At 34.3% G+C, this 26,786-nt stretch overlaps 3 protein-coding genes across 15 annotated transcripts in view; 1 reads left to right on the forward strand and 2 right to left on the reverse strand.

Annotated features, from left to right (window-relative positions):
• LOC129789643 (serine palmitoyltransferase 2) lies at positions 1-19,428 on the reverse strand. Of its 3 annotated transcripts, none has more exons than XM_055826629.1 (6): positions 15,079-19,428; positions 9,581-9,713; positions 9,092-9,456; positions 4,475-5,165; positions 4,150-4,412; positions 1-2,502 (listed from the first exon to the last, which is right to left on the reverse strand). In XM_055826629.1, the coding sequence occupies exons 2-6, from the start codon at positions 9,701-9,703 to the stop codon at positions 2,286-2,288; spliced, it is 1,659 nt and encodes a 552-aa protein (XP_055682604.1). In that variant the 5' UTR covers positions 9,704-9,713; positions 15,079-19,428; the 3' UTR covers positions 1-2,285. The 3 variants fall into 3 exon arrangements, with proteins under 3 accessions (XP_055682604.1, XP_055682606.1, XP_055682605.1); XM_055826631.1 differs by lacking the exon at positions 15,079-19,428 and having other exon boundaries at positions 1-713; positions 2,280-2,502; positions 9,581-9,781; XM_055826630.1 differs by lacking the exon at positions 15,079-19,428 and having other exon boundaries at positions 9,581-9,786.
• The window catches only part of LOC129789572 (uncharacterized), a 656,748-nt gene that overhangs the window by 585,957 nt on the left and 44,005 nt on the right, over positions 1-26,786 (reverse strand). The gene's annotated exons all lie outside the window — the stretch shown is intronic.
• LOC129789671 (reticulon-1-A) overlaps positions 10,866-26,786 on the forward strand; it is a 27,737-nt gene continuing 11,816 nt past the window's right edge. For 2 of the 10 annotated variants that reach the window (XR_008750481.1, XM_055826665.1), the window contains exons 1-2: positions 10,866-12,168; positions 23,613-23,648. Coding sequence is in view for 5 of the 10 variants with exons in the window: in XM_055826665.1 (XP_055682640.1) it covers positions 11,418-12,168; positions 23,613-23,648 (787 nt within the window). In the remaining 5 variants the exon portion in view is untranslated. Of the gene's footprint in view, positions 12,169-20,205; positions 21,177-23,612; positions 23,649-24,175; positions 26,403-26,786 lie in introns of those variants that run through there. The other 8 variants (XR_008750485.1, XM_055826669.1, XR_008750486.1 and 5 more) reach the window with 6 other exon arrangements.

A 26,786-nucleotide genomic window follows, 5' to 3' on the forward strand; every position in this document is an offset into this window, starting at 1 on the left:
TTCATATTTTATTTAAATGGCAATTTATTCCTCAAAATATGTGTTGCGTGAATTTGATTCCTTAAAATTTACAATTTAACAATTAAATGCTTACAGAGTTTTAAAATATATCTAATCATTTTCATTTTCTCTCTATAGAACTTTTTTTTTTATTCTCCCTAAACTAACACATTTCTGTTTATTTTTCCACAATTTCAAAATTTTCGTTAATATTTCCACTTTTTTTTCCTACAAATTTAAAGCTTTCGCTGAATTAATGTGAATTTGTTTTAATTTTTTTTTTACAATATCTATATATACTTAAAAGTTAGATTTATCTTTGAGAAATTGTTTGTCAATGTTCTATGAAAGAATTTACTTTTTTTTTTGCTTAAAGGGGAAAAATGGAAAATTGTAAAGTGAAGAATGATTTTTTTTACATTTAAATAAAAGAAAATTGCTTTGAAAATGTTTTTTATGCATTAAAAATAAAAGAGAGGAAGTTACTTTTTTAAAGCCATTTCCTTCCTCTACAATAGATAGTTCTTAAATGAAAATTACTGACAGTTTTCTTCTTATTTTAGACTAGATATTTTCTCAGTTAAGCAGTTTGTTTTTTTTTTGTTATCTTACGCATCTTAAACTTGATCCCAAGCGCCATTGTTTTCTAATAGATAAGGATGTCAAGTAGGTAAATACTTAAGAGAAGATTATAAGCTCTTATTGGATTGATTCTGAAAAAGATGTTACAAGTAATACAGAGATATTCAAAATTGTTGCTATAGAATTATTAGAAAAAAAAATCAAAAGGTTCTTTTGATCTGGCCTAAATGGGTTAAAATAATTCCTTAAACGACACATATTTTGAACACCTCTGTTACTGTGAATATTACGTGATTTAATACAGAAAATTAACTCTAAATAAAAATAATGACTTGAAGCAGCTTTTTGTTTAAAGTTCCTTCAGCACAAAACTTTGATCATCTTTCTAATCTAAATCAGCATTTATTTTGTTCTATTTAACGTGATTTTTCTTCCATAAAAGTTCTTTTTTTTCAATTTCTATGATTTTATTTAATTACAATTATGTTCTTTTGGATAAATTGGAATGATATTTTCTTTGTTCTATATCCAATTTTCTGATATTTATATTTATAATTTTTGTTTAAATGCTCATTAAACTCTTTGTTGGACTAAATGACATTTAACCATTCTGATGGTTGGACGACCTATTAGCATCCCATTCCATTGTCTCCAGCCCATTAATAATTTATAGTTAAAGGGACAATTTGAATGACATTCACTGCCTTCCCTTCTCGTGCTTATTTAATATTTTTCTTCTCCCTCTTTTTTCGGTGTTGGTTTAATAAATATTATGTTCGAATATACAATTCATAGAATCATATACCGATTAAGAAAGCATTCAATATAGGCGTTTTTTGTATATTTTGTTCATTTCTGTTTTCAGAAACAATTAGTGTGCTCAAAAATGCTGCTGAATGAACGAAAATTTAAAGATAAAACATTGACTCTCTAAAATGAGGAACAACAGAAAAGAGTTTTAGTAGAAAATTAGTCATAAATTTCCTTGGCTTTTTGCAATTTCCTTATCAATTTTATAAATTAGCTAATATTTGTTTTTAATATTAAATCTTACTGTTTATTCCTTAAAATCTACTTCTTTTCTTACCTTTCTAAAAATTTCAACAATTCTCTCATTCTTTTATTTATTTGTTTTTCAATTTGTTAATTCTAGCATTGCAAGAGAAGTTTGACAAAGCACGAATTATTTTGGATAAAATAATTTACAGAGAAAATATAGTCAGAAGGCCCCAGGTTTGTTTGTTTTTCTAACTTCTTTTTTACCTTAATTCTATGATTTTTCCTTTTTCAATTTTTTAAGAGAATTTATGATTTAATTTTATTTTCTTCAAAGCATTTCTTTGCAAATTCTCAACGTTTTTTTCTTGCTATAAACTATTTTTTCCCTTTTTTTACTCCCATTTCGGGAGGAGAACACAATTTTTTGTGTGAGGAAAAAAAGTTAAAAGAAATTTACCAAATTCTCACGATAAAATTAGAAAAAAAAATATTAATACTTTTCGAAAATATCATAAATTCTATTTTATTTATTTTAATTAAAAAAAATGGGACATGTGGTAATAAATGAGAACAAAAAATTATCAAAAAAAAAATAGGAAAGAATTTTAAAAAATGACTCAATGGCGAGGAAGGAGTTAACAGTGTAGGTGTAAAAAGGACGTAAATCTTCTCGAAAAAAAATAAAGAAAACAACTCACTGCAGCTCAGTAGATGATGGGATTGGGATCGCGAGGCTTCCTTGAATACTTGAGACCCATTGTATCACTTATTTCATTTATTTGCGCCAACGCATAGTCCAGCTGCTCTTTGGTGTGGGCGGCAGAAAGGCAAAAGCGGATACGACCCTCCATCAATGGGGTCGCCGGGAAACCCACGCCGACCACCGCAATGTGCTTTGTGGTCAACGTGCGGACGACAGCACTGCAAAAAAGTGAAAAATATTCATTTTTTATGCTAATTTTTCACTTTATTTTTGCAAAGAAAATTGTTTGTTTTCTTTATCTTTAATTAATCGTTAAAAAAAAGTATTTTCTAATCTTTCTATTTGTTGTTGTCGTAAAAACCTTTGAAAAAACCATTGAAATTATTTATCAGACTATTTGATAAAAAAGTATTTAGTAAATAAATTTAAAAGTTTAAATTGAACAGTAAAAAAAAATAATTTTGTTTAGTAAAACAATTATTTGTGTCAACAAAGTAGTAAAATTACAGTAATTAAGTGAAAATACAAGGTGCGTAGCATATTTAAACTTTTTTCTAGCTTCAAATAAATTTTGTCGCGTCAAAACAACTTAAATTGAAGAAAACATCTATATAACAATAACGGGACACAATTTATTTTACAACAAACTTATTTTTTAATTATAAAAAAAATTGTATGAAAATATTGATTGAAAGCCTGATGAAGCAATAAAAGATCTTCGAAAAGTCCCGGGGCTAGTGGGGTAGGAAGAAATCTATTATTAAGGGTTTGTCAAGGGAAGCATTTTTTTTTTAAATTACTATAAGAACGCCGTATTAAAAAAATGAATTTAGTATTTAAATTTATTATGTCTAAATCATATTATCGGCTATTGGATGAAATTCACTAGTCAGACAGACTTAAGATTCCTTAAGAGACTAAAGTATTCTCAAGAATCTTTAAGTTTCTTTAAGAATATCTAAAGTTTTCATAATATACTTAAGATTCCTTAAGAAAAAACCTAAGATTTGTTAAGAAAAATTTGAGATTTTTAAGCTTTCTTAAAGAGAAACTTAAGATTTCTTCAGTAAGGCTGAATCGGCTAAATGTGCATTTTCAGACAATTTTTTCTAATTGATTTCGGGCATAGTTTAACGTTTATTCTAAAGTTCCTTTTCAAATGGGACAGATTTTGATACAAATCTTTTCTTTTCTTTTCTACAGTTTGTCATTTAAAATATTTTTCGTATTCTGGGAAAAATCTTATAGGATTTTTACATTTAATTTCTATTTTTAATCGGATTATTGAAGGAAAATTACTTTTCCAGGCCTCTCCAAAGATTTTTCGGAATATTTACCTAAACAACACCTAAAATTTTTTGTGTTTCTTTTCTAGAACGATAATAGAACGATTTTAATTGTTTTTAATGGCGAGCCCTAGGGTTGAAATTTTCTTTCTCAACTTTTAATGTTTCTGTTCTTACTTTTGACGTGTCTCTTCTAACGTTCTAAAGTTAATTTTTTAAAGTAATTTTAGGGATAAAAATAATTTCTTTTCACGTCTAAATAAAGCCTAAATTGCTTAAAACTTTAGGCTGTTTTTGACATCTAAACATTCTCCAATCTACAAAAAATTAAAAAAATAACTTTCTTAAATCTTCATTTAATTAAATTATTAATACTTTAACCCTCTCTAAATCCATTTAAAAATATCATCGATTTCTCATTAATTTCATCATTGGCACAATTTCACTTTGCAAAACATTCGCAATGAGTTGCAAATGAAATAACCACGTTTCCCGGCAATTATAGCCACATTAGTTGGTTTGTAAACAAAAGAGATTGCAAAAAAGGTAGTAAAATAGAATGTTGAAAGAGAAACTCACCCGAGCTTGGAGAACAAATACACGAGCATGGGGACAACGGGGGAGTCTTCGTGCCCAAATGTAATGACACCCATTTGGGCGAGTCTTCGTCTAAAGTATCGCGTATTGCGCGCCAATTGATCTATCCTCTTTGCACCCTCATTCGAACCATCTTTCCCCATGATGATCTTCATTGAGGTGAGGATTTGCTGCGTAACTGGTGGTGCCATGGAGCTTGCATAGCAATGTGCATGACTGTTGCACCTTAAGAAGTTGATGAGTCTCTGCAATTGCATTCAAATCTTTTAAAATTCAATTTTTTTGTTGAATTTTTTTTTCAACTCACTTTATCCCCAGCAATGTACCCTCCAGCAGAGCCAAAACTCTTGGTAAATGTCCCCATGAGGATGTCAACTTCCCTTGGGTTGATGCCAAAGTAATCCACAATCCCGCGCCCGTGTGGCCCCGACGCCCCAATGCTGTGCGCCTCGTCCAAATACAAATAGGCTTTGTACTTCTTCTTCAACGCAATAATTTCCGGCAGCTTCACAATTGACCCCTCCATACTGTAGATCCCCTCAACAACAATTAGAATCTTCTTCCACGGCGCCCCCGAGCCGGGTTGCCCGTTAATGATGTTCGTCTCAAGTACACGCTCCAGGTCTCGCATGTTGTTGTGCTTGAACACCACAGTTTTCGCACCCGACAGCCTAAGGCCAAGAATGATGGAGGCGTGATTCTTCTCATCACTCACGCACAGGCATCCCGGGGAGAGGAGCGTCGGGAGATTCAGGGAGTTCGTTGCGAAACCCATACCGAACACAATGGCATCGTCCACATTGAGGAATTCCGCCGTGAGGGCTTCCAATTCATTCTGCAGCGGGGTATTACCCAGCTCAAGGCGTGGACTACACGAGGCAAGGCCGTACTCTTTGATTGTTGACTCCACTTCTTCGGCACATGGACCTACTTCCTGTGCAAAACCCAGGTAGTTGTAGGACCCGAGATTCAGGCATTTGGTCTCTGTTCCGGTGAACCTGCCATTTAGGGGTGAGGAAGGAATTTTTTAAAGGTCTTTTCCCTTTGTTTTTTAAGGAGTTTTAAGGAGCTGGGAAGAATTAGGGAAAGTCGGGATTTCATTGCGATTGTTTTTTCTTCATTTTAAGGCTTAAAAAACTTTTGAAAATTAATTTAAAGGTTTTACAAAAAATGCCTTTAATTAAACCAAAATGGTTTAGGAAGTGTCTTATAGGGTTACCACTTTAGGGAAATTGAAAAACTGGGACTATCATTTAGGAACTTTCGATTTTTTTTAATCGTCCTAAGTCAGATCTGAGTTTTCTAAAGCAGATGTAGGAAAAGAATCGGTTGCAGTCTAATCTCAGGTGTTTTATTTACATAAGTAGCTACATTGCGATCAATTTATGATCTTCATCAGGCTAATTGTATTGTGACACCTTTGTCAAAAGAAAATTAAGAAAATGCACATGACACAGTCAGAAGGAACCGCACAAGACTGCAACCGATTCTTTTCCTACATATACACCTCACAATCGTTAATACTCTTATCATTTCTAAAGCAGAATAAACTTCTTTAAGTTAGACTACAGTTTTCTTCAAATCAGGTTTAATTTTTTGAAGTCAATCCTAAAATTTTTAATCAAGGTCTTTGTTGTAGACTAGACTTAAGTTTTTTTTAAGGTCAGGCTTTTAAGGTTTCAAGATTAGATCAGATGGAACTAAGTCTAAATGCATCTTAAAATTCTGATCTAAAGGAACTAAGGTTGGGCTTAAAAAAATTAAGCCTGGCCTAATAAACGGCTTAACTTAACATTTTTAAGGTGTAACATAATTTACCTTACAATTGTTTAAGATAAAACTTTTATAATTTTATTAGTTAGAAACAGGCTAGGTCTAGAATGCACCTCGTTAACAGAAACAGACTTAATTTTTTTTAAATAAAAAAATTCCTATAGAGAAATCTACGTATTTTTTAGTATTAAGGACATTTAAAAATTTAAGGGAAGGCGAGGGGGTAGGTAAAATCTCCGTGTTAGAATGTAATGTGAGGTAGTAACCCTAGTGTCTTAACATGAGGATTAAACCAGAATTCAGTTAATTAACTCAAATTACTTATTGTGACGTAGGTAGGTACTCAATAACGCCTCTCTCACCTTCCTTTTTTTGTTCTTAACTTTAGGACTGAACAAGAAAAAAACTTTTATGCTTTTTATGATCTTTTAGCTGTGATTCTTTCGAAGAAAAGAATAGCACAGCTTCTGTGTACCACCTAAAATGCAAAGTCTTCAGATCGGGTTCAAACTCGGGATGAGCACGAATTAGGGTCCCCACATTCCAAAAAACGTATGTCAAAAAAATTTTTCCGGCCGTCCGTCCGGCCGTCCGTCCGGCCGTCCGTAGTACAACGCTTAATTACAAGAGAACGGTAATAGATAGAGACTTGCGGTAAAAGGCAAAGTTAGTATATCGACCTGATGTCGTCAGATGGTGAACTCAAATCCACCCCCCCTCCCCTCCGTCCGCCATTTTGGAACACCCCTAAATATTGTTTTCGCTATATCTTAGGCCCTATAATAGCTAGAGGTCTGAAATTTTGATATGTTGTAGGGGCCATCAAGACCTTTCCAAAGATACCTCATTTTCGAAAATCGGTCAAGCAGTTTAGCCAATATGGCCGTCACAAATTTTTATCGAAAATCGGCCATAACTCTTGAACGGCTTGACCGATTTTAATCAACCCGGGATCAAATGAAAGCTCTCAACAAACCCTACAACTCTCTAGAACATCCTAAGTTTCAAAAATGACCGCTAGGGGGTCAAAAATCAAAAACAAAATTTTCGATGAGTTTTCGATGAATATCTCGAAAACTACACGATGCATTTTCTTCAAATTTTCATATGTTGTACCTGTTTATATTATCTAGCTCCATGCCAAAAATGAAGAAAATCTATGTCGCCGTTCTCGAGATATAGCCTTCCAAAGTTAGCATGTAATATCTCGGGTTCTACAAGTCCGATTTTAATCAACTCAAGCGCGAATGAAAGGTTTCGTGAAGCCCTTCAAATGTCTAGAACATTGCAATTTCGAGAAATGACCGCAAGAGGCGCTAAAGTCAATATTTTGCATATCCAAAATTTTTAAGTCTAAATATCTCAAAAACTGTACTATGCATTTCGTTTAAATTTCAGTATGTTATAGCTGAGGTCAATACCTTTCCAATGATAGGTCATTTAAGAAAATCTATGGACCCGTTCAGGAGATATAAGGGTTTTAATATTTTATTTAATTAATACGCAAATTCTAAGGCGCCCCGCGAAGCGGGGCGTCTTATATATAAGGTATATAAATATAAATGTAAAGTAAAATATAACGGTAAAATATAAATATATATAGTTGCACGTTTAATTAGTACGCTAACTATTTGGCGCCCCGCGAAGCGGGGCGCCTTATATATAAGGTATGTAAATATAAATATAAATGCAAAGTAAAATATAACGGTAAAATATAAATATATATAGCTGCATGGTACAGATTAAGGAGAAAAGGGAATGTACATGGTAAGTTTCACTTACGGGCTGTGATTCTTCCTTCAGAGGTCAGTCTAAGTGTGATATTTAATATAAGTTTGGTGGTGCAAACTCTGGGGAAGGATGACTCGCGCCACGAATCACAGCCAATGCGCGAGTTAGCCTTCCCCCAGAGTTTGCACCACCAAACTTATATTAAATATCACACTTAGACTGACCTCTGAAGGAAGAATCACAGCCCGTAAGTGAAACTTACCATGTACATTCCCTTTTCTCCTTAATCTGTACCATGCAGCTATATATATTTATATTTTACCGTTATATTTTACTTTGCATTTATATTTATATTTACATACCTTATATATTTTATGCTTCCTTCAAGGGTAGAATTAATCAAACCTTCTTGGAGAATTACCCGCTCATTAAATCATAAAGAAAATCCAATTAAACCATTAAAAGGAAATCAACTTGAACGAATTCCTACAATCTGATTTTAATAAGTCTTTATTGTTGAATTTATTCAATGCTGAAAATTCTTGAAATTTCCCCTTTGAAGCCCAATAATTTCCCGCTCTGATATCTCTCTCAATAATCAAACAATTTCAAGGAGAATCAACGAATCAATGCAATGAATCAAATTTTCTCACAGACTTTTCTAATTAATTGAAAAACCTCCGAGTTTTGCTTTCTAAAACTTCCCAAAGTTTCTTTTTTAGCTACATTTGTTCTACATTGACGTGATGTTTGTTAAGTAACTCACAAACAGTCAGATAGAATTCTAAGAAATCGCTTTAAAAAATTCTTTTCGTCTTATCTATCCAATAGATTCAAAAGTATATTCAATAAAATATCAATTCAGCAATTTTATTTGCGGAAATTGGACACGCTGCTTCATGAAAAAATCAAATGAGAAAATCGATCTGCTGACGCTTCATTTGCGTGCGATTCTGCAAGGATTGTGAGAGGAGAGAACCCTCCTTTCAACACAAAAATTCGTCACTTCCGTCCGACAAATATTTATCTTTCCCGCCCCCTCTCAGAACTTTTTAAGGGAAATTACTGCCATTTAGACTGCCTTTTGGGGTGGGGTGGCTTGAGAGTAACGAAGCAGTTTGGCAGAATGCTAATTGGAGCCTCTCTCTGTGTGAAATTTAATCACAAAATCCATGCCCAGTGGGGTCAACACACGGTAGGTTTTTTTTGTGTGTGCAATAATTTTCCACGACGAACGGACAAAAAAGGGTGGGGGGGGAGGGAGTGAGGTGTATTTCTTGGCGCCGCACGCAGTGTGGCAGGAAATGAGGTCAAGCGGGGTGCTCACACTCTGCTCCACACAGGTGCGCTACTCCCGTGTGCACATAATTAAGAATCCCGTGTGCACATAATTAAGAAAAATGATTGTCCTGTCACTCACTCAAATGTCCATCCGTAGTCTTTGGTGATGCGATCCTTGAGGACCACCTCAGCACCGGGGACACTGCAAATGGGACGATTCCAGCAATCCCGGACGCGCCTGTAGACGTATCTGAAGTAGAAGCGCTCAAAATTGTCATAGAGCGATGGGTAGCCGTCGCGATTCTTCTCCGTGGCTACATTTGGTGTGAAGAAGAGCTGGTTGAAGTAGCCCAGCACCATGAGGAGGTAGAATCCGAGGTAGGTCAGGCAGGCCACATGCAGTGGTACATCCTCATAGGACTCCTTAGCACTGGTTGAATCATGCACTGGCTGCTTCGGCGATGTGCCGGTAAAGTCATGGGGTACCTGGCCATTTGTCAACACCTACAAAGACACAAATCTCATTTTATTAAAGGTCCGCCCATCCGGCGTGAGAGAAAGTCCCGGAAAGTAGAAAAAGTGGCGTGAAAATGTGACCTTGTTCGCCATCGTCTTAACCTATACCCACCTTTGCGTGGCCATTCATCTCACTGGGGCTCCTCCATGACTTCTCAGCCTCCCGATGTATTCCATTTGGTATCTTGCGGCACTTGGGGCCCGTATCACATTGTACAGACTGATTACCGAACATTTTAACCGGACTGTAAGAAAACCAAAAAGAATGTAATCCCCGCAAAAGTTTCTCCTGTGTGTTGTTAGACACGGTCAATGAATTTCTTAGGATGCCTCATGGGAATTTCGTATGAATGTTTACTCTTACAGGCAGGTGCAATGTATGTTGTGTAGGACGCGCCGTGAGAATGTCTCGTGAATGTACTGGAAAAATTGAAATGTTTCAAATCGATCCAAAAGAGGAAGATTTAATGCAAATTAAATGTGATTTTCAAGCAAACAAAAATCAATTTTCAATTGTTTTGGAAGTCTTATAAGACAATTTATGCAATTTATCAATGAAATTATTATTATTTTCAATTATGTAATTCATTTCTTTTAGAAAGGAAAACATGAAAAAATTTACATTAGGGCCATTAAGGACTAAAACTGGCCAGATTGGCTAGGAAAAATTCATAAATCTTTTATTTTGAGGCTATTATTGCCTTGTTTGTTTAAAGATCAAAGAAGTTTTACCCTAAGCACTAGTTTGCAAAGGGCATAATAAAATTCAAATAAGTTTGAGATTTTGGGCCATATTCAGCGTAAAAAATTCTTTTATTTTTATGATAAAAGGTCATTTTGGTATTCAGCGTAAAAGATAAAAGAATTTTGGTATTTATCATAAAAAACTAGTCTTCAAACTTTTATAAAGTCTCAAAAAAATAGAATGGTATTCAGAGTAAAAGTTTTTATCGGTTTTTTTCTGTAATGGTAAAAGTGAGTTTTGGACGTCCTTTTATAAACGTTTTAAGCTATTTTATGCCGCTTGATGATGTGATAAATACTGATAGAAAAATTAATAAAAAAAAATTATATAAAAAATCGGTATTCTGCGTAATTTTTTTTCTTATAAAGGATTCTTTTGACGACTTTTACGATAAATATTCATAGAATAAAAGTAAAAGATATTTTACGCTTAATATAGTTCTTAAATAAAGAATGTAAATAAATAAGAAAGATAAGTCTAATTTCTTCAGTTTTTTTGAGAACTTAGGGCATTTTCTCATTTTCTTTCTGCCAACCCTACGTTATCATGTGGTGGAGCCTTTATGCAAAGTTAATTTGAACAGAGCCTTGGAAAAGAAGACAAATTGATCCGTCCACTGAACTTCCGCCAATTTATCCAGATGAATATTTTATGGGGTTGAACATAATAAAAAACGTCAAGTTCAAAATCAAAAAGCTCAAAGCTGCAAGAATACCCGTCTTTTGTAAACAAAGCCGGTAAAGAGGGTTGTAAAGAATACAATAAATTCACTGCTGCTGCTGGGCAAAGAAGTTGAACAATTCTTCGTTGAATTGCCGAAGTCTCTCTCTCTTTTGCAAAGTGTTGTTGTCCAAAGTGACGCAATTCTCCTCAGTCGCATTGCTTCCCGAGTTGTGAGTCATCATCCGGAGAGGGAACTTCTAGGCGCAGGCGTTCCGTGCAGACTGGAAGTGAGAGATTTTCTCTTCTGCGCTCTCAGTCTTTCTTCTCGCAATTCTTGGGCGGCCATCAAATCCCACAGTCACGAATTTTTCTCACGAGATTTGCGAAAAAAATTGAATTTTGTGCATAAGGCAGTGTGCTTGAGATTGAGAAGATTGTGGAATTGTTTTTGAGCCAGTTTTCTAGGCAAATTTTCTGTGACTGTGACACCCATCCCCCGCTGAACCACTGATTGACTGTGTGTGCCAATTCCTGGACGCAAATGGATTTCTCCACGGATAGCTTTGATGCAAAACCCGACCACTCCCTGACCCAGGGGAATGCCAAACACGATGGGAATTCCCAGGCAGTGAGCTCCACCAGCTCCACGGATGATTTTGAACATGTGGACCCCTTCTCGTCGCACAATCTCATGGATGACGAGAGCTTCTTCAATGCTGCCCCGAAGCAGCTGAAGGAGGAGAAGCCCGTGTCCACAAATGGGGCAAATCTCCTCGATGACTTCCTTTCGGGTGGTGATCTTCCACCCAAGGAGCCCCTTAAGTCGGAATTTGCTTCTTTTGGGCTACCTGATGATCTGGGGATGACTAAGAGTCACACAGACACCACAAAGAGCTTCATGGATGCTGAGAGATTCCAACCAATTCCCCCAAAAGCAGCAACTCCGCCACTTTTGGATCAAATTGAGGATGACTACTTGAATCCATATTCATCGCACAAGGAGAAGTTTGTCTCCTCCGAGGACTTCCTTGAGGATCTCAAGGAACCTCCACCACCAGAGAAGAAAACCCCTGAGCCCATTATCCCAGCTAAGGTGGCTGCTGCTCCCGTGGAGCCACCAAAGCCTGAGCCTCCGAAGCAGGAGCCCCCCAAGCCCGAGCCTCCAAAGGCTACGCCAGCACCACCACAGGAGAGACCCAAAGTGGAGCCCCCAAAGCCCCCACAGGCAGCTGTGGCTAAGAAAATCGAGGAGAGAATCGCCGCAGAAGAGATGTTCTGCCGCTATGGACTGGGTGAGTCAATCGATCGCAAAAGAGCCCCCATTTCTCTCATCCATTATTTTTTTACTGCCCAGTTTTGCGAATTTTTCCGTTGAGTGCCTCGTCGGTTCAATCAGCAATTGTCGTGGCGGAGTATTTTTTTTTTAAAGACTGCTCTCGTGCTTCCGTTTTCGCATGAAACACAACGTGGACGGTCTGTGTAATCTTGTGGAGCACGGGAGCGAGTGGTTCAAAGAACTCCCAACAATGCGATGGACTTGATTTATTTATGGGAGGTTTTATTTGGGCTTTGCACTGTTTGAGATCTAATTCAAAGATTTACATTGTGGTGTGATTGAAATGCTAAGAATTGCAAAGAAAGTCTTGTTAAAACTCATTGCAAATGTCGAGGAATTCGTGGTGATTTATGAAGAACGAATCATCCTGTGACTGGCAGTTGAATCTTTTATGCATGTTGGAGCCATAATTGGTCAATTTTGTGGGAATAATTGGCTAATTGCTTTGAACTTTGTTAACTTTAATTCTTTTTTGGGAAATAATTGATTTTTTGTACTCAAAAAATCGTAGGGGGAAATCATCTTCAGATGAAACCCGAGACAATAAAAAAAATCGTAGGAAGCATAGAAGTTACACTAGTAAAAAAAGAAATGCTAAAAGATGGCGCTTTTGGCCTTATTATCCTGCTCCATTTTGAATTAAGGACTTTTTTATATTTTGTTAGAAAAATGAGTTTTTCTCAGCTTCTTCTGAACTGATTTTCATAAAATTACATTCAAATGAAAGATAAAACTGCAGAGAAGTTTGATTTATTAAGAATATTTCATTTTGAAACATTTATTTGAGAGAAAAATGTGAGAAAGAAAAAACTTAATTCAAAAGCAACTAAAACTTGATTTTCATTGCATTTCAATCACAATATTCAAATTAAAATATGTAATTCAATCAAGATAATAAGTAGAAATTCATGCAATGTATATGCGAATAAATATGGAAATCCGGCAATTATTGATTGAACTAACGGTATATGTATGTGTTTTTTTTTTTGCGTATTTTTGCACCTTGTCAATTGTCTCGATGATGTCAGGTATATTTTTGTGTTTGTGCCTCCCATTAGATATATTTTTTGAACGTAGCTGATGCACAATTTAGAAAAATTCTTTCGTGGCAAATTTTTATTCCTGCGTGAGCTTAGCAAATTAATTTTCACGGACAGAGAAGTTTTGTCTGATGAATTAATGCGCTTTTCGGTCAAGTCCGTCGTGCTCCACCAGCGCGTATCCCACACAAGAGTCTCCCAATAAGTATATACCTGGTGGGGTCGCAGGCGTGATAAGACGCCGGTGTGACCTACATTAACAATTTATTCTGTCTTTTTGCCACTCAAAATTTCAATCGATGCGTGAAGGAGCTCTCAGGATAATTTCTTTTGGCATTCTCATGGCGCCTCAAGGCGAAATTTTGTGCGGCATTTTCACCAATATGTAATAACCGAAGCTGTTCTTGGTGGATTTACTCTACTAGCTAATACATATTGGTGTGAATTTATATTGGCTCTTGAAAGATAATACGGCAATAGGTGCCTATTGCAATTTAATGTGTGAATTTTATTATTACTTTTTTGCCGTTGTGGTGAGATTAGAAATAGGTTGATTTGAAGAAATCACACCAAAGTTGAGAATTTTTATAGATTAAAAATCATTTTATTGTCTCAATGATAAGTTGAGATAAAATTTATGGAAAAAGAGGTAACAATGAACAAAGAAAATGGGACACGGCGATTAAACTTGGCTTGGAACGTGGCCTAATTCGGGTCTCTTAAGGCCTCTTTCAATCCACTATTACTTAAAACTGATAAAACTTTAAATATAGAAAGTTTTTTGAGTTAAAAGAGCATTAAATGGGCTTTAAAATGGTACAAAATTAAAGAATATTGCTTTTATTTTATATCATTTTTTTCTCATTCTACGCGGACTTTTGGAGGTCGGAATTGGGCCACGTTCCCCTAAACATTTCACTGATTGTCTATCCTTAAAGTCTAAGTTCTATGACAAAAATTTTAATGAGTCTTTTAGCCCCCGATTTGGGGTAATTTGATTCACAGTCTCAACTTTAATTTTTTTTAAGAAATGAAAAATGTTATTAAAACAAAATAAATACGATTAAAAGATTAATAAAATTCGAACAATTTTTTTGTGAGGAATATCCTTAAAATTATCAAAATATTTTTTCCATGCAAATTTTAAGCCATTTTGCCCCAATTAAAATCGGTCACTTGGTCATTCAGTTAGTGAATGTTTTGGCTTTTGAGGAAAATAAGATAAAAGGTAATTCCCTAAGCAGCGCACACCCATCACACTGATAAAATATTCTTATCTCTATCATTGATAGATCTTTATTCTATAAAAAGCTTCTTCGTGCTCTTCAACTCTGATACTTGAAGGGGAAGAGCTATTTAGCTTCTTCTTCTGTCTTCCTTATTATTCATCATGATGACGATGCTTTCTTTTCAACGCTGATCTTGGGTTAATTTTATTCTTTTTATATAAAAAAAAATTCTCTTTTTTACTTTGATTGAAGTTGATGGAAGGTTAAGCATTCTTGGGGGCAATTAAATAAATTTTAGCATCATTTCCACGTGTGTGTGTGTGCTACGTCTTAACGGGGATTTGCGGCATGTTGTTGGAAAACTCTTCCCACCTATACCTGATGGTGGTCATTAATGGAATAATTAGTCATGTTTCACAGCCACTAGGAATCGTCAATTGAATCGCGCGCGATATGAAAGCGGAATTATCGCACGTTTTCATTCGCAAAATTCTAAATGTTATATGTGTGTGGGTGGGAGAGTGAGATAGAGGGCTTATGTGATAAGGATTTTTCTATTTACACACATGCCGATTCAGCTCCGGCAAGGGGACTCACCTTATTCGGTGCTATGTGGTGAATCAAGAGAAGAATTTCTTCACCTGCGATATAAATTCCCCGAACGCACGTAATTTAATTCCAAATTGGTCACAATTGAATGGGTTGCGTCACTTTGAATTGAATAAAATGTAACTTGATTTGTAATATCACGATGGATTGACTTTTTGTCTTCTTGCAGAGCAACACAACTTTATAATTTTCTCTGTAAATACTAAATAATATACAGACTGTTTGTGCCACTCACTGCATATCCAAGTGAGAGAGAGGAATCAGTTCGTAAAAATATGATGAGATACTCACAGCACTATTTAGAATATTATTGTGATTAAAATTAATTGAAAGAGAGCACAAATTAGCACAACTCACGGGGAATTAAAAGCCCAACATACAACACAGCTCAGTCAGTGTTGAAGTGAAGGAGATACACACAAAAAAGAGAAAAGATGATAATCACAGTGTTGTTGGGAATGTAGAGCAGATTTTTGGCGTGTGATTGTAACGAGGGTGACGAATGGGTTTATGGAGAGTTTTGTATATTTTCCAGAAAATCGGTCAAATTATGCAACACTGATATCCAATATTTTTGGCAAACTCCTAAACTTTCAGCCAATTCACTTCTTCAAAAGTTCCCTTCGGGGCCTTCTCACGCGCGGATTTCTTGTGCGAAAAAAAAATCACCTCCTGTGCGGATCACGAGCAGAGAGACACTCGAGTTAAATTACAAAATGCGAATACTTTTTATCAATTGGGTGGCGCGACTCACAAAAGTGGAGGAAAAGGCACACAATAAATAAGAAGAGTGACGATGGAAAATACACGGGACGAAAATTTTTATCGAGAGTCTCGCGCTATCAGAAAGAGTGGCGTTACACAATATATCTCTATCCAATCGCACCACGAAATGTACATATATGACTCTGTGGACAATGTCATGAGCTCTTCTCATCTACGTTAGACGTATACACTTGTGGGATCACTCTCGCGTGCTACTCCAGCACACACATCTTGGGCAACTGAAAAAATGAATTCTAAATAAGGGGGTATAGAGATAGGTATTCCTCTCGCATAATATTGAATATTGTCTCCAGAGTGCGGGAAAGGCGTCTCCCATATTGAAATATTTTAATTAAAATCGTGTCTCTTGGCGACATGAGTGGTTCAATATCGAGGGGGAGGGAGAGTATGTATAGCAAAGGAATGCGATCTCAGACGCGCCATTATGAATTGGACCGCATGTGTGATGATCTTCCCCGAAGAATTCCACACACAATTATTTCATTCACCACGCATAAGAAGACCTTGCTGGGAGAGAAATAAAAAAATCTCTATAGACACCACCACTCAATCAATTTCTATTATTTTTTATCCATTATTTGTTGAAACAAATCAAACTTTTAATTAGAATACGATAAAAAAAATTCCATTCACGGGGAAAAAGGAAGAGTTGAGAATGAACAAGGATTGAAAAAGGAAGTACACATTTAGCACGGAATTTCTTTGTGAAAGAAAACGTGAGAATTGAAAAAAAAAATGTTGGTGGAGAAATTCTTTCTCGTACTTTGTTTTGTAATTGTTACTGTGGCTAATTTTATTCAAAAACAGAGTTGAAGAGAAGCAATTTAATAGATGAAGGATTTAGGATTAAAAATGCGTAGGAATCGAATATTTTTTTGGTTCTTTTGCTTGTTGAAAAATTTCAGGAAAAACAAAATGAGGAAAAGAGATTTTTGTCTCACTATTTAAAAATATTTACGAATATTCAATTTATATTATTTTTTTCAAAAATATTACCTGTATTCTAGAATCAAGATCTTATAAGCTCTTGATTCTATTTTTTTTTTTTTAAGTTTCAAAAACGAAAATTTCAAGATAACATCGTCTAAGAGTCAATTTTGTAACTTTAAATCTTAATTCTAATCCATGCTATTATTCTTTATTTTTAAAAATATTCGTGATTATTATTAAAAATTCAGAATTTGCTTAAAAAATTTCCAAAACTCCTCAAATATTCTCATCAATTCAAAAATATTCAGAGCATTGAAAATTTATCCTTTTTTATAGGATTGATTCTGTCAACAATCTTTTATTATTTTTCTTATAATTTGACAGTCGTGAGAGGTATTCTAAAATTAATTTCGTAAGATTTTGACAGTTGGTTCCAGAAATTTTGAAAAAATACTTTTGAAAATTCATGGAAAACTGATTCATGATCTTTCACTGTACGACAGTAAAACGATTTAAAATTACCAACTGTCAAAATCTCTTAAAACTTTTAAGCTGAATGAAAAGAAAAGACTTAACAGATTCGCCTCTAGTTTTAATACTAGAAAATCGTTCCTTTTTGACAAAAAAATTAAAAAAATCAAATCAAGTCCAAACTATTCACTTCCTCTTCACAAGTTCACACTTAATCTTGAATCTATACCCCGAACTACTTTTCACGATGCTAGACAAATACTTGAGGCAATAAAAATGAAGCACACGAAAATTGGAAATGCCGCTAAAAGTGCCATTCGGGTGAATTTTCTTGTATTTACACGCTAAAATTTTCTTCTGGGCATTTCAAATTCCCTCGCACACAATGAATTGATTTATTTTTGAAGATTTACAAGCACAACTTTACAATCTTGATCTTCAACCGCAAATTCACTCCCAAACCAACTTTTCTTTTTAACAAAATAACTCCGAAATGTTCAAAAAAAAAAGTCTTTGGGCGAAATGTAAGGAGCCAACATGCGGAAAAAAGGAAAATTTGCAATTTAAATGTAAGAAAATCAGCGACAAAGAATTTAAAGAGAATTAATTTATAAAATGGAGCTTTGAATAGCTTCTCAATTTCATCGTATGCGATCCTCATATTTCATTCGGGACGGTATGGGTAATGAATTTTATCGAGAGTTCTTTTTTATTACATTCATAAATAATTCCTGAGTTATCAACTCTGAGATATCATGGATTTTTTTTCTTTTAATATCTGTCTAATAATTTATTTATTGCAAAAAGAACTTTTATCGTAGCTTCAACGTGAAGCAAATGGAGACCTTTTTCGGGATGTTTCCCCAATAAAATGAATACGCCAGAAATTAGACGTTGGGTGAATGTTTAAAATTTACGGGGACAATTTAACTGAAATTTATTCGTTAGAAATGCAATTTGTTGCAGAAATTCAACCAAAGAGGCGCTTGAAAAGTCAATTTGCATCCAAAAAGGAGGAAAAGAAGGAAGTTAATAGCCTGAAAGTACAAAAGTGATTTATATTAGCTATATACCACGAGAAAATACGGAAATAATCCAACCGTGACTTGTATTAAAAGTGCTCCGAGAGAAGCACTTTAAAATTTGTATTTTTAATAAATCAAAAGGCCGAATTTTCGTTTAAATGTGGTGAATGTGGTGAAAAATTCTACATTATGCAGGTTCTGTGCTTTTGCTGAATTTATGCACCACAAATCCTCGCAGGAAAAAACTTCTGCAGGTGAATGCTATTAAGTTGAGCAAGAAATGAAAATGTTCCAAAATTTGTACAGCAACTATCTTTGAAATGGTTTCTTTTTATAACAATTTTGTGTCATCGAATTGCAAATTTTGTGCAAAAAAGCCACGAAAAAATTTACCTAATTTTCTTATCTTTTTAGTTGTTTTTTTCTTACATGAGCACAGAATGGAGATGCAAATTCTTTTATCAGTTATATAAAAAATTTGCTCTGATAAAAAAAATAATTTATAAGATGACATTTTAGGTGGGTGCTGAAAATTGGCAAAGATTTTTGTCAGTCTTTTGTTATATAAAATAGTAGATTTTATTTTAAGCATTAATTTAGTGAATTAAATTGTGAATTAGGAAAAGTTTTTGTCGCTTTTGTGCATTTTGTCTCATTAAAAGTTTATTGAATCAGTTTATGCTTTATGTTTAAATGAATTTACAAAATTGTAATAAAGTTTAGTAGAGCGATAAATGGATGCCTCACTGTCCCCTGGATAGAATATTTATTCAAGCATTCATTCTGAATTTTTGTATCTAATAAAAATACAGAAATTAAGAAAATTAACAGAGACAAAAGCTTTTCAATAAAAATAATAAATTTTTATTTTACAATTTAAAAAACTTATATTTTTTCCTTCTTTTGAATAATTCAGTCTAAAAGAAATTCATTAAACCCGAGATTATTTCAAAAGCAAAATATTCTCGTATTCATTATTTTAATAATAAATTTCCTTTAATTCTTTCTAATTTTTCTGAGAAATATTCTCATAAATGAAAGCATAATGGACACATTCATTATTAACTTTGTTTTTTTTCTATGTCGTGTTTTATGTATTCCTGACCCACTGAAAAAATATAAAAGAAAAAATACTTTGTCACGCAAATTATTATTCTTGTGGACAAGAAGAATTTGATTGTTTGTCATGCACACGAAAACATGCATTAGATATTGTCAAAAGAATCAGAAAATGAGTTTATTTTTTTCGTTTTTTTTTTTCAAATTCAATTCTTTGGCTATTTTTTCTCTAAATTCATTCAGATTTTTTGTACAAAAATCGTTTTAATAATTTTCATAAATTCGTGCAGATTTCTTGATGAAAAAAATGAATCAGAGACTATTTATATTTGTGAAAAAAAGTTATGCTAATCCCTGTATTCGAACCCAATACTTAGGGATTGTAAGGTAAGCCACCTTGCACACTATAGGTACCATCAGTTGCAATATTTCGTGTATTGTGGGGGTGTTGAATTATGCATCAATAATTTTATCTCTTCATGCAACAAATTTTGCATTTCAAAACTTTTCACTGACGCCATTGATATTTATTTCCCCAAAATATATATAGCATGTCAGTTGTTATCTATCCAATGGCATGACGTGTTCCCCTTTTTTTTGGGGGTGATAAACTTTGTGCATTTGGGCAGTTCATTGGCGCGACTAATGCAGCTTGTACATGAGATAACAATGATTCGGGTACTCTCTGGTTATTTCCATTACATATTTCTCTCTATTCCACCACTGTGCTGCTGGGTAAGGTTGACTCGGTTGACTATATAATGGATTATATTGTTTGCCATGTCATTTTCTGCATTAGTCATTTGAGAATGAATTTATTGAAACGAGAGGTAATTCACAAACAGTAGTTTGCTGGTCTTTGTGGCTATCGTGAGCGCACTTTGTACATTTTGTCCGGAGATTCTCGCACTTCCCCTCCGTGGCTGGTGGAACATACGGAAAATTTTTTTTCTAGGCACTGAGTGAGAGAATCAACACTTTGTTCTCTCCTCGACATTTTGCAATTGCGTCTCATATTTTATCCAATGCGCGACATTTCCAAGTTATTCTCGCGGGTGTTGGTTGGATTTTTTTTCTTTCTGTGTGGTTGACTTCCAAAACACAGCCTGTGAGAGGGGGACTTTTCACAACAAACGCAAGGAGAGAGATTTGTGAGAGAGAAAAAGGGTCATACCAGGACTTTTCAGGGGAAGGGTAGGATTATAGGGTTGTGTCCTCTTGTGTGCAGCTATAACACACACCTTCCTGGACGTTGCGCAAAATCTCCCAGTTTGAGTGCGCATGTGATTATTATGGGGAAAATTGGCGATCGATAGATGTGAATTTCTTGTTGTGTTTGGTGTTCCCGTTTGCAGGAGGATTTTCCGAAGGTTGTTCGCATTTTAAAAATTCAATTCATACACAGTGAACACGACAAAGTGCTAGCGGAGTGCGTTAAAAGGAACAACATTGGAAAAAAGTCCTTTAAGAAAATTTTTACATTAAATCACTTTTCCGGGAGTTATTGAGTGAATTGCAGTGTTGCATAAATCATTCTAAGAGAGATTCTGTGCATAATAGAGATAGAAAAAATTCCCTGTTGCAGTGTTTGCGGAAATTTTGTCTCTTTGGAAACGCCACAGGGGGTGCGGGTGTGTTTTGGTTTGTGCGAGGATTTAATAGGTGGGAAAGGAAGTGAAGGTGTGGTGGTTTTTGTTTTAAAATAGTTCGTGAAAAGTCTTTGTTCTCTGTGGGAGAAAAAAATGGCTCAAACAGCTGAAGGAAGTAATGGGCAATTGGCTAGGAAGCCTCTCATCTGCTGCCTCATTGATCCCTGTAAGATTTTTCATTTAATCTCAAATAAATTTCCTCCCCAAGAGAAATCCCAAAAAATGTCAAATCATTGCATAAAGGTCATTGATAGGGGAGACCGGGGTAAAAATAGTCAATTTGCATAAATCCTTATCTGCAGGATTCCCCAAGGGCAAGAAAATTTCCTCGATAGGTCATTCTTATAGGAAATTTCCTGGCCTACAACTTTGTCTCAGACCACTTTTCTCTATCTCCACGGGAAATATGAGTTTTCGAGCTTTTCCTAAACCCTTCCGCTTCTGACTATTTTTAAACGCGGCGGGTAAATATAGTCACCAGTTGGCTAAATAAAGTCGGTCGAATTTTCCGACATTTCCAATGATTTTCCACCTGAGAGATTGACAGTAGTTGATAGCTAAACTTCTCACCTTTTGATCCGCGACAAGGAATTTCACTTTTATACGCACTAAAACAGAGAATTTTGCGATTTTCTCAAACACGCCATTTTGCAACAAATGAATAAAAATATGCCAAAAATTTCGATCTCCCATATGATTTACATGGGATGACTAGATCTACCCCAAGGGGTATGTTTTGATTCAAAAAATTGTAGAGAAAAATCATTAAAAGTTATTGAAGAATACACCTTGGCAACATTTTCTGCACTAATCCAGCTAGGGAGAAAAATTATCAGATGGGAAAACTGCTGAAGGAAATGTTCGGAAAACGCGTTTTTCTCAATACGCAAAAGTTTGGGAAATGGGCCAAAAATCTATTTTCATTTTTAACTCCTAAAGTACTGATCGGATAACCTCCAAATTACTGTCAAAAATTATAGGTTGGTAGGGCTTTGCACCCTAATTTTTTCCGATTTTTCCGATTTATATTTTGGGAGAAATTGGCATTTGAAAATTCCAAAATGACTATTTTTACCCCGGTCTCCCCTAAGGGTTTTTTTTCAGTATCAAAGCTTTACAAATGCATCATCTTCGATTTTTTTTTTACCAAACAAAGCATAATACGAAGGGAATCTTCAATGCTTAAGGGGCTCCCTATATTCAGCTTCATTGCTCCCCTATATAATTCTCTGGAGGTCAATTGATTGGCCTTTTTGGAATGAAATAATAATAAAGTCATCGCTAACTCAAATTGTGATGTAACTCACAGAGAGAAGTTTCTGCCGGAAGAATCGCGTCAGACTTTTCTGTTGCTTTTTTCCACTCGATGAATTATATTGCATTTTTTTGCATATTTCTCAAAGACTTTATGAAAAAAAGCAATCAAAACTGCAACTTGTGGTTTCACATTGCATTAGATATAGAATTTCAGATTTTTTTTTTATTGTTTTTGCCCCTTTCTTTGAGGTGAACTTGAGTGATGATACAATGAATGAGTATTCTTTCTTTACAATGTTCCTTCACGCTTCTGCACATCTTAGTTGTTCTCAAGAAAATCATCAAGAAGTGTGAAGAATTATCTACAAGGTCTTTACCACGCAACTATAGAAGGTTTTTTTTTGCAAAGAATCCATTAGAGATTGTGATGGAAAATAATGTTTTTGTACATAGTAAATTAGAGTTAAATTGCGGGAAATTAAGTTAGACTATAGGGTGTCTCAAATGATGTCAATAAATGAAAATAAATTGATGCTAAAATTAATTTATTTGATTTTAAATTGGCTTTCTATTGCCTATTCCACACTTTACATTTATTTGATGATAAATGAATAAGTTTCTGTCAAAGTTTACGTTCTAATTTGAGTCGGAATCAGTGTTACATCAGACGTCTGTCCATGGATTTTATAATTCTTTCCTCTATAGATCTCTAAAAAAATAATCTACAAAATTTAAGTATGTAATTGCATTTAATTATTCTAAAACAATCTTTAAGAATTTATGACTTGAAAATCTCTTCTTAAATTAAAAAAAAAAATGTTTAAATATGATGCAAAATATTCGTTTTGAATGAGGCACCCGATATAATGCAAGTATAATGGAAAGATGTTAGGTAATCCATCATTCTACGTGAAAAGTTCTCTATATAGAAAACTTTAAATTAATTTTAAAATTTATGTACAACAGGAAATATTCTGAAATTAATCTGGAAATTCAGAAAAGTTCTTAAATAATAAAAAAAGAAAACTAAAATGGTTTTGTAAATAAAAATCCTCTGAAATATCGCTGCAAATTATTCGCTTTTCCAACAATATGCAAATTTAATAAAATGCACACAATTAAATAAAAAAATTGCTACCTATTGTATCTTTTAATTTTATTAATGATTTATCTGCATATCTAATAAACCAATTAACATATTTATTTTCTAATTATCGATTTTTTTTTGTTGCTTTTATACAAAAAAAATTAATTTCTTTTATGCTTTCATCTCGCTTCATGTCTTGCCTTCGAACCTTCTCTGTGCTTTAACACTAACATAATGCTATAAATTATTCTTTTGCAGATACATGGTTTAAGCCTGAACGCTTGCATCCACGAGGTAAGATAAATAAAATGTTCAATTATGCTTCTTCTCTATACGGGAAATGGTTAATATGCTTTCCTCACTATATATGGGTTACTTTCATGACACTAAATAACTTTTTAAGATATAATACTCACAGCTCTTCTCATAGAAGCACGTTGTTTTCTTCTTTTAATCTCGAATAACTCTCAATGAGATGCACTAAAATCACTAAAATGCACTTGAGCGATTGAATACAGAAAGAGAGAGAAAGATAAAGGATTGGTATCTTTTGAATTTATTAATTTTATATGTACAATTAATTAATGGAATAAATTCTGGACGTTCCGACACGATGAACATCCGAAATAGAAATGAAATCAATGAAATAGGGGCAAGTGGAAATACATAATGCAGAAAAGACCTCGCGAAAAGTACTCACATTTTGATGCCATTTTCAATTTTCATCTTGTCCGTATTTTCGTTTTATGTATACCTACATATAATGTATATTTTCTCTCACTCTCAAACTCAATGTGTTGAGTTCATACTAATTTTAGACACTTTCGATAGCCTCACATGAGACAATCGCGGTCCGGGTATTTGGCTTCTTATGTGGAACAAATAGACGAAATTACGATGACGTAAGCAAGCTCATTTATGCACTTTGAGGCCAAAAAAAAAAGAAAATTTAAAAAGTTCCAATAAACATGCGTGAAAAAAATCCATTGATAAGAATCATATCAAAACACAAAAGTAAGAGGGTGATTATTAACATTGATACAGCACAAAAGTGTTGGTGTGGGGAAGCTTGATTGGAATCAAGAAAAAAAATTGCATTTGTGTGCTTTCAGTGAATTTTCGTGACTTGTATTGTTCATGCTGGTAGACAATAAATGTTTAGTTTGTCCCCCCTTTGAGCCCCACACCGGATAGTAAAAAAAAATAAAGTTAATGCAAAACCGATGTAATGGATCAGAAAGAGAAGAAAGTAGACGGCAAAGGAGAAACAAACTGACAAATTGAACTTCGTATTACCTCACATTCTCACGGCGGAGACAGAGAGGAAAGTACCTACGTAATGTAGATGCCAGATAAGGGTTGGAAAATTCAGGAAAAAATGTGGAAACGTGGGAAATTTTTAAGGTTTTTAAGAGTGGAGTTAAAGACTGAAAATAATTCAAAGAAAGAGTAAAAATCTGTTAAGCTGTTAATGGTTAAATTCTTTTGGAAAACAGAAGAAAAACTGTACGGTTTTGGTATCTGACAGATATATGGGTTACTGGAACATAACACAGCCAATAGTTTGATTACTGACTTTTTAGTTAAATGAATTAGACTTTAGGCTTTAAGTCTATTCGTTGATTTCAGAAAATAAAATTGCAAAATAATTACCTACTCATACTGAAAACTAAACTGGTTACTGAATATTTAACTGCAAAAGCAATGTTTAGATTATGCTTTCTTATTCTTCAAGTTTTACTGACTAACATATTAAAGCTTAGTTTAAAAATGTTAGTTTAGAGAATTCAGAAGTTTTATTAGTAAGATTTGACTTGCAGTATCTGATAAGTCAGTTACAGTAACCGAGTCCTTAAACCAGTTATTGAAAAAATGTTCTTACAATAAAAATAAAATAGATTCTAATTTAGTTTTGATTAGAGATTAATTTTCATTTACAAAAACGTTTAAATGAGAAAATTTTTACTGGATTTTCCCACCTGGATCCCAATGAAAAGCAGATAGGTTCATTGCAGACTTCTGATTTCTATTCAATCCTCATACAGGAGTAAGCAACGCGTATCCCAATTGAAGTATTTTCTTTGTAAACTTCTTCCCCAGGAATAAGAAATCCCTTCGTTGAATTATTTTCCTTGTAATTTCTAGAGGCTCTTAAAAGATTCCTCTGAAATTTTCAAAGTTTTCCATTGGATTTTCTGTGAAAGTTTATGTACCGCACTTTTGTCTCTCCTTGGGACGATGATTAGAGGGAAAAATACGTGTAGAGTATGCTGGTGTACTATATAGTATGTTGTGCCTTTCGATTATTATTAGGAAAAGCGAGAATGTGAATTTCAGTCGCGACGTGACAGTCACAACCACGAAGTCTCTGGCCCCGGGAAGTGAGCGAAAGCGCGCCAGACTCTCTGTTGAAAATTGTGGTGGAATTTAATTTGAAGTTCATCCACAAAATTACGTTACATCTCCACTATATATTTTGAGATTCTCCAATATAGGATTAAGTGCATATAAGATTAAGGCTGGAGTTTCCAGGAATTTGTGTATTTTTTATGCAAATTAAATCCTGAACAGTGTCTCTCCCGTGGTTAAAGGTATAAACGGGGGGATTAAAGAAGAGAAGAGTTAGAGCCAAAAGAGCACGAGTGTGTAAAAAGTATATGTACAAAAGTGAGAAGAGCCAAATTTACAACCAATACGACTTTTTGCAATTAGAAAATGTTAATCTATTTTTAAAAGCATCAAGAGACACTTTTGCCCTTTTCCTTCGTTTCAAAGTTAAAGTTCAGGTGTAATTGATTTTTTTTCTCTATCTGTTCACGACGATAAAGCTCCCTTTGATATAGAAGTTGTGGATAAATTAAGTGTCTCTGTGAGGAAATAGAGTGGTTGTATCCTTAAGGATAAAAGAAGAGGATATTGAGTGATTTTTTTTGAGTGAAGTTCAAAAGGATATTTCAGGAGTAAAGTAACATACACAGAGAGTGGATAAAATGGAGGAGTACCTGGCGCTGCTTGAATCATTGAAATTCAATTTAAATAGAGAAGAACGTAAGTGATGATGAGGTGCCCGCACCAGTAGCTATAATCTCCTTGTCAACAGTGACAAATAATTTCTTATCACTTCCACATGTTTAACTTTTAACGAGGACGTTGTTAATGCAAGAAAAAAAGAAACTTTAAGCTTAAATCGCTCCACATGTGCAAAATTTTTCTTCAATCAAATTAAAAATTTTCATTTAACTATCGATAATTCATTGATAAAATCCTTTTGAAATAAAAATAATAACTCCGATTAATTAACAGAAGAGGAACAACAAAACACTTTGTGTTTTATGTAGCAGAAAAAAGTAGATTATTCTTTCATCCCATTTTCTCTCTGTATTTTGTAGAAATTATTAAGCTAAGACAGTTTGATTGCGAAGCATCGCTCTT

The sequence above is a fragment of the Lutzomyia longipalpis genome, chromosome 2, assembly GCF_024334085.1.
Source record: "Lutzomyia longipalpis isolate SR_M1_2022 chromosome 2, ASM2433408v1".
NCBI classification, from domain to species: domain Eukaryota; kingdom Metazoa; phylum Arthropoda; class Insecta; order Diptera; family Psychodidae; genus Lutzomyia; species Lutzomyia longipalpis.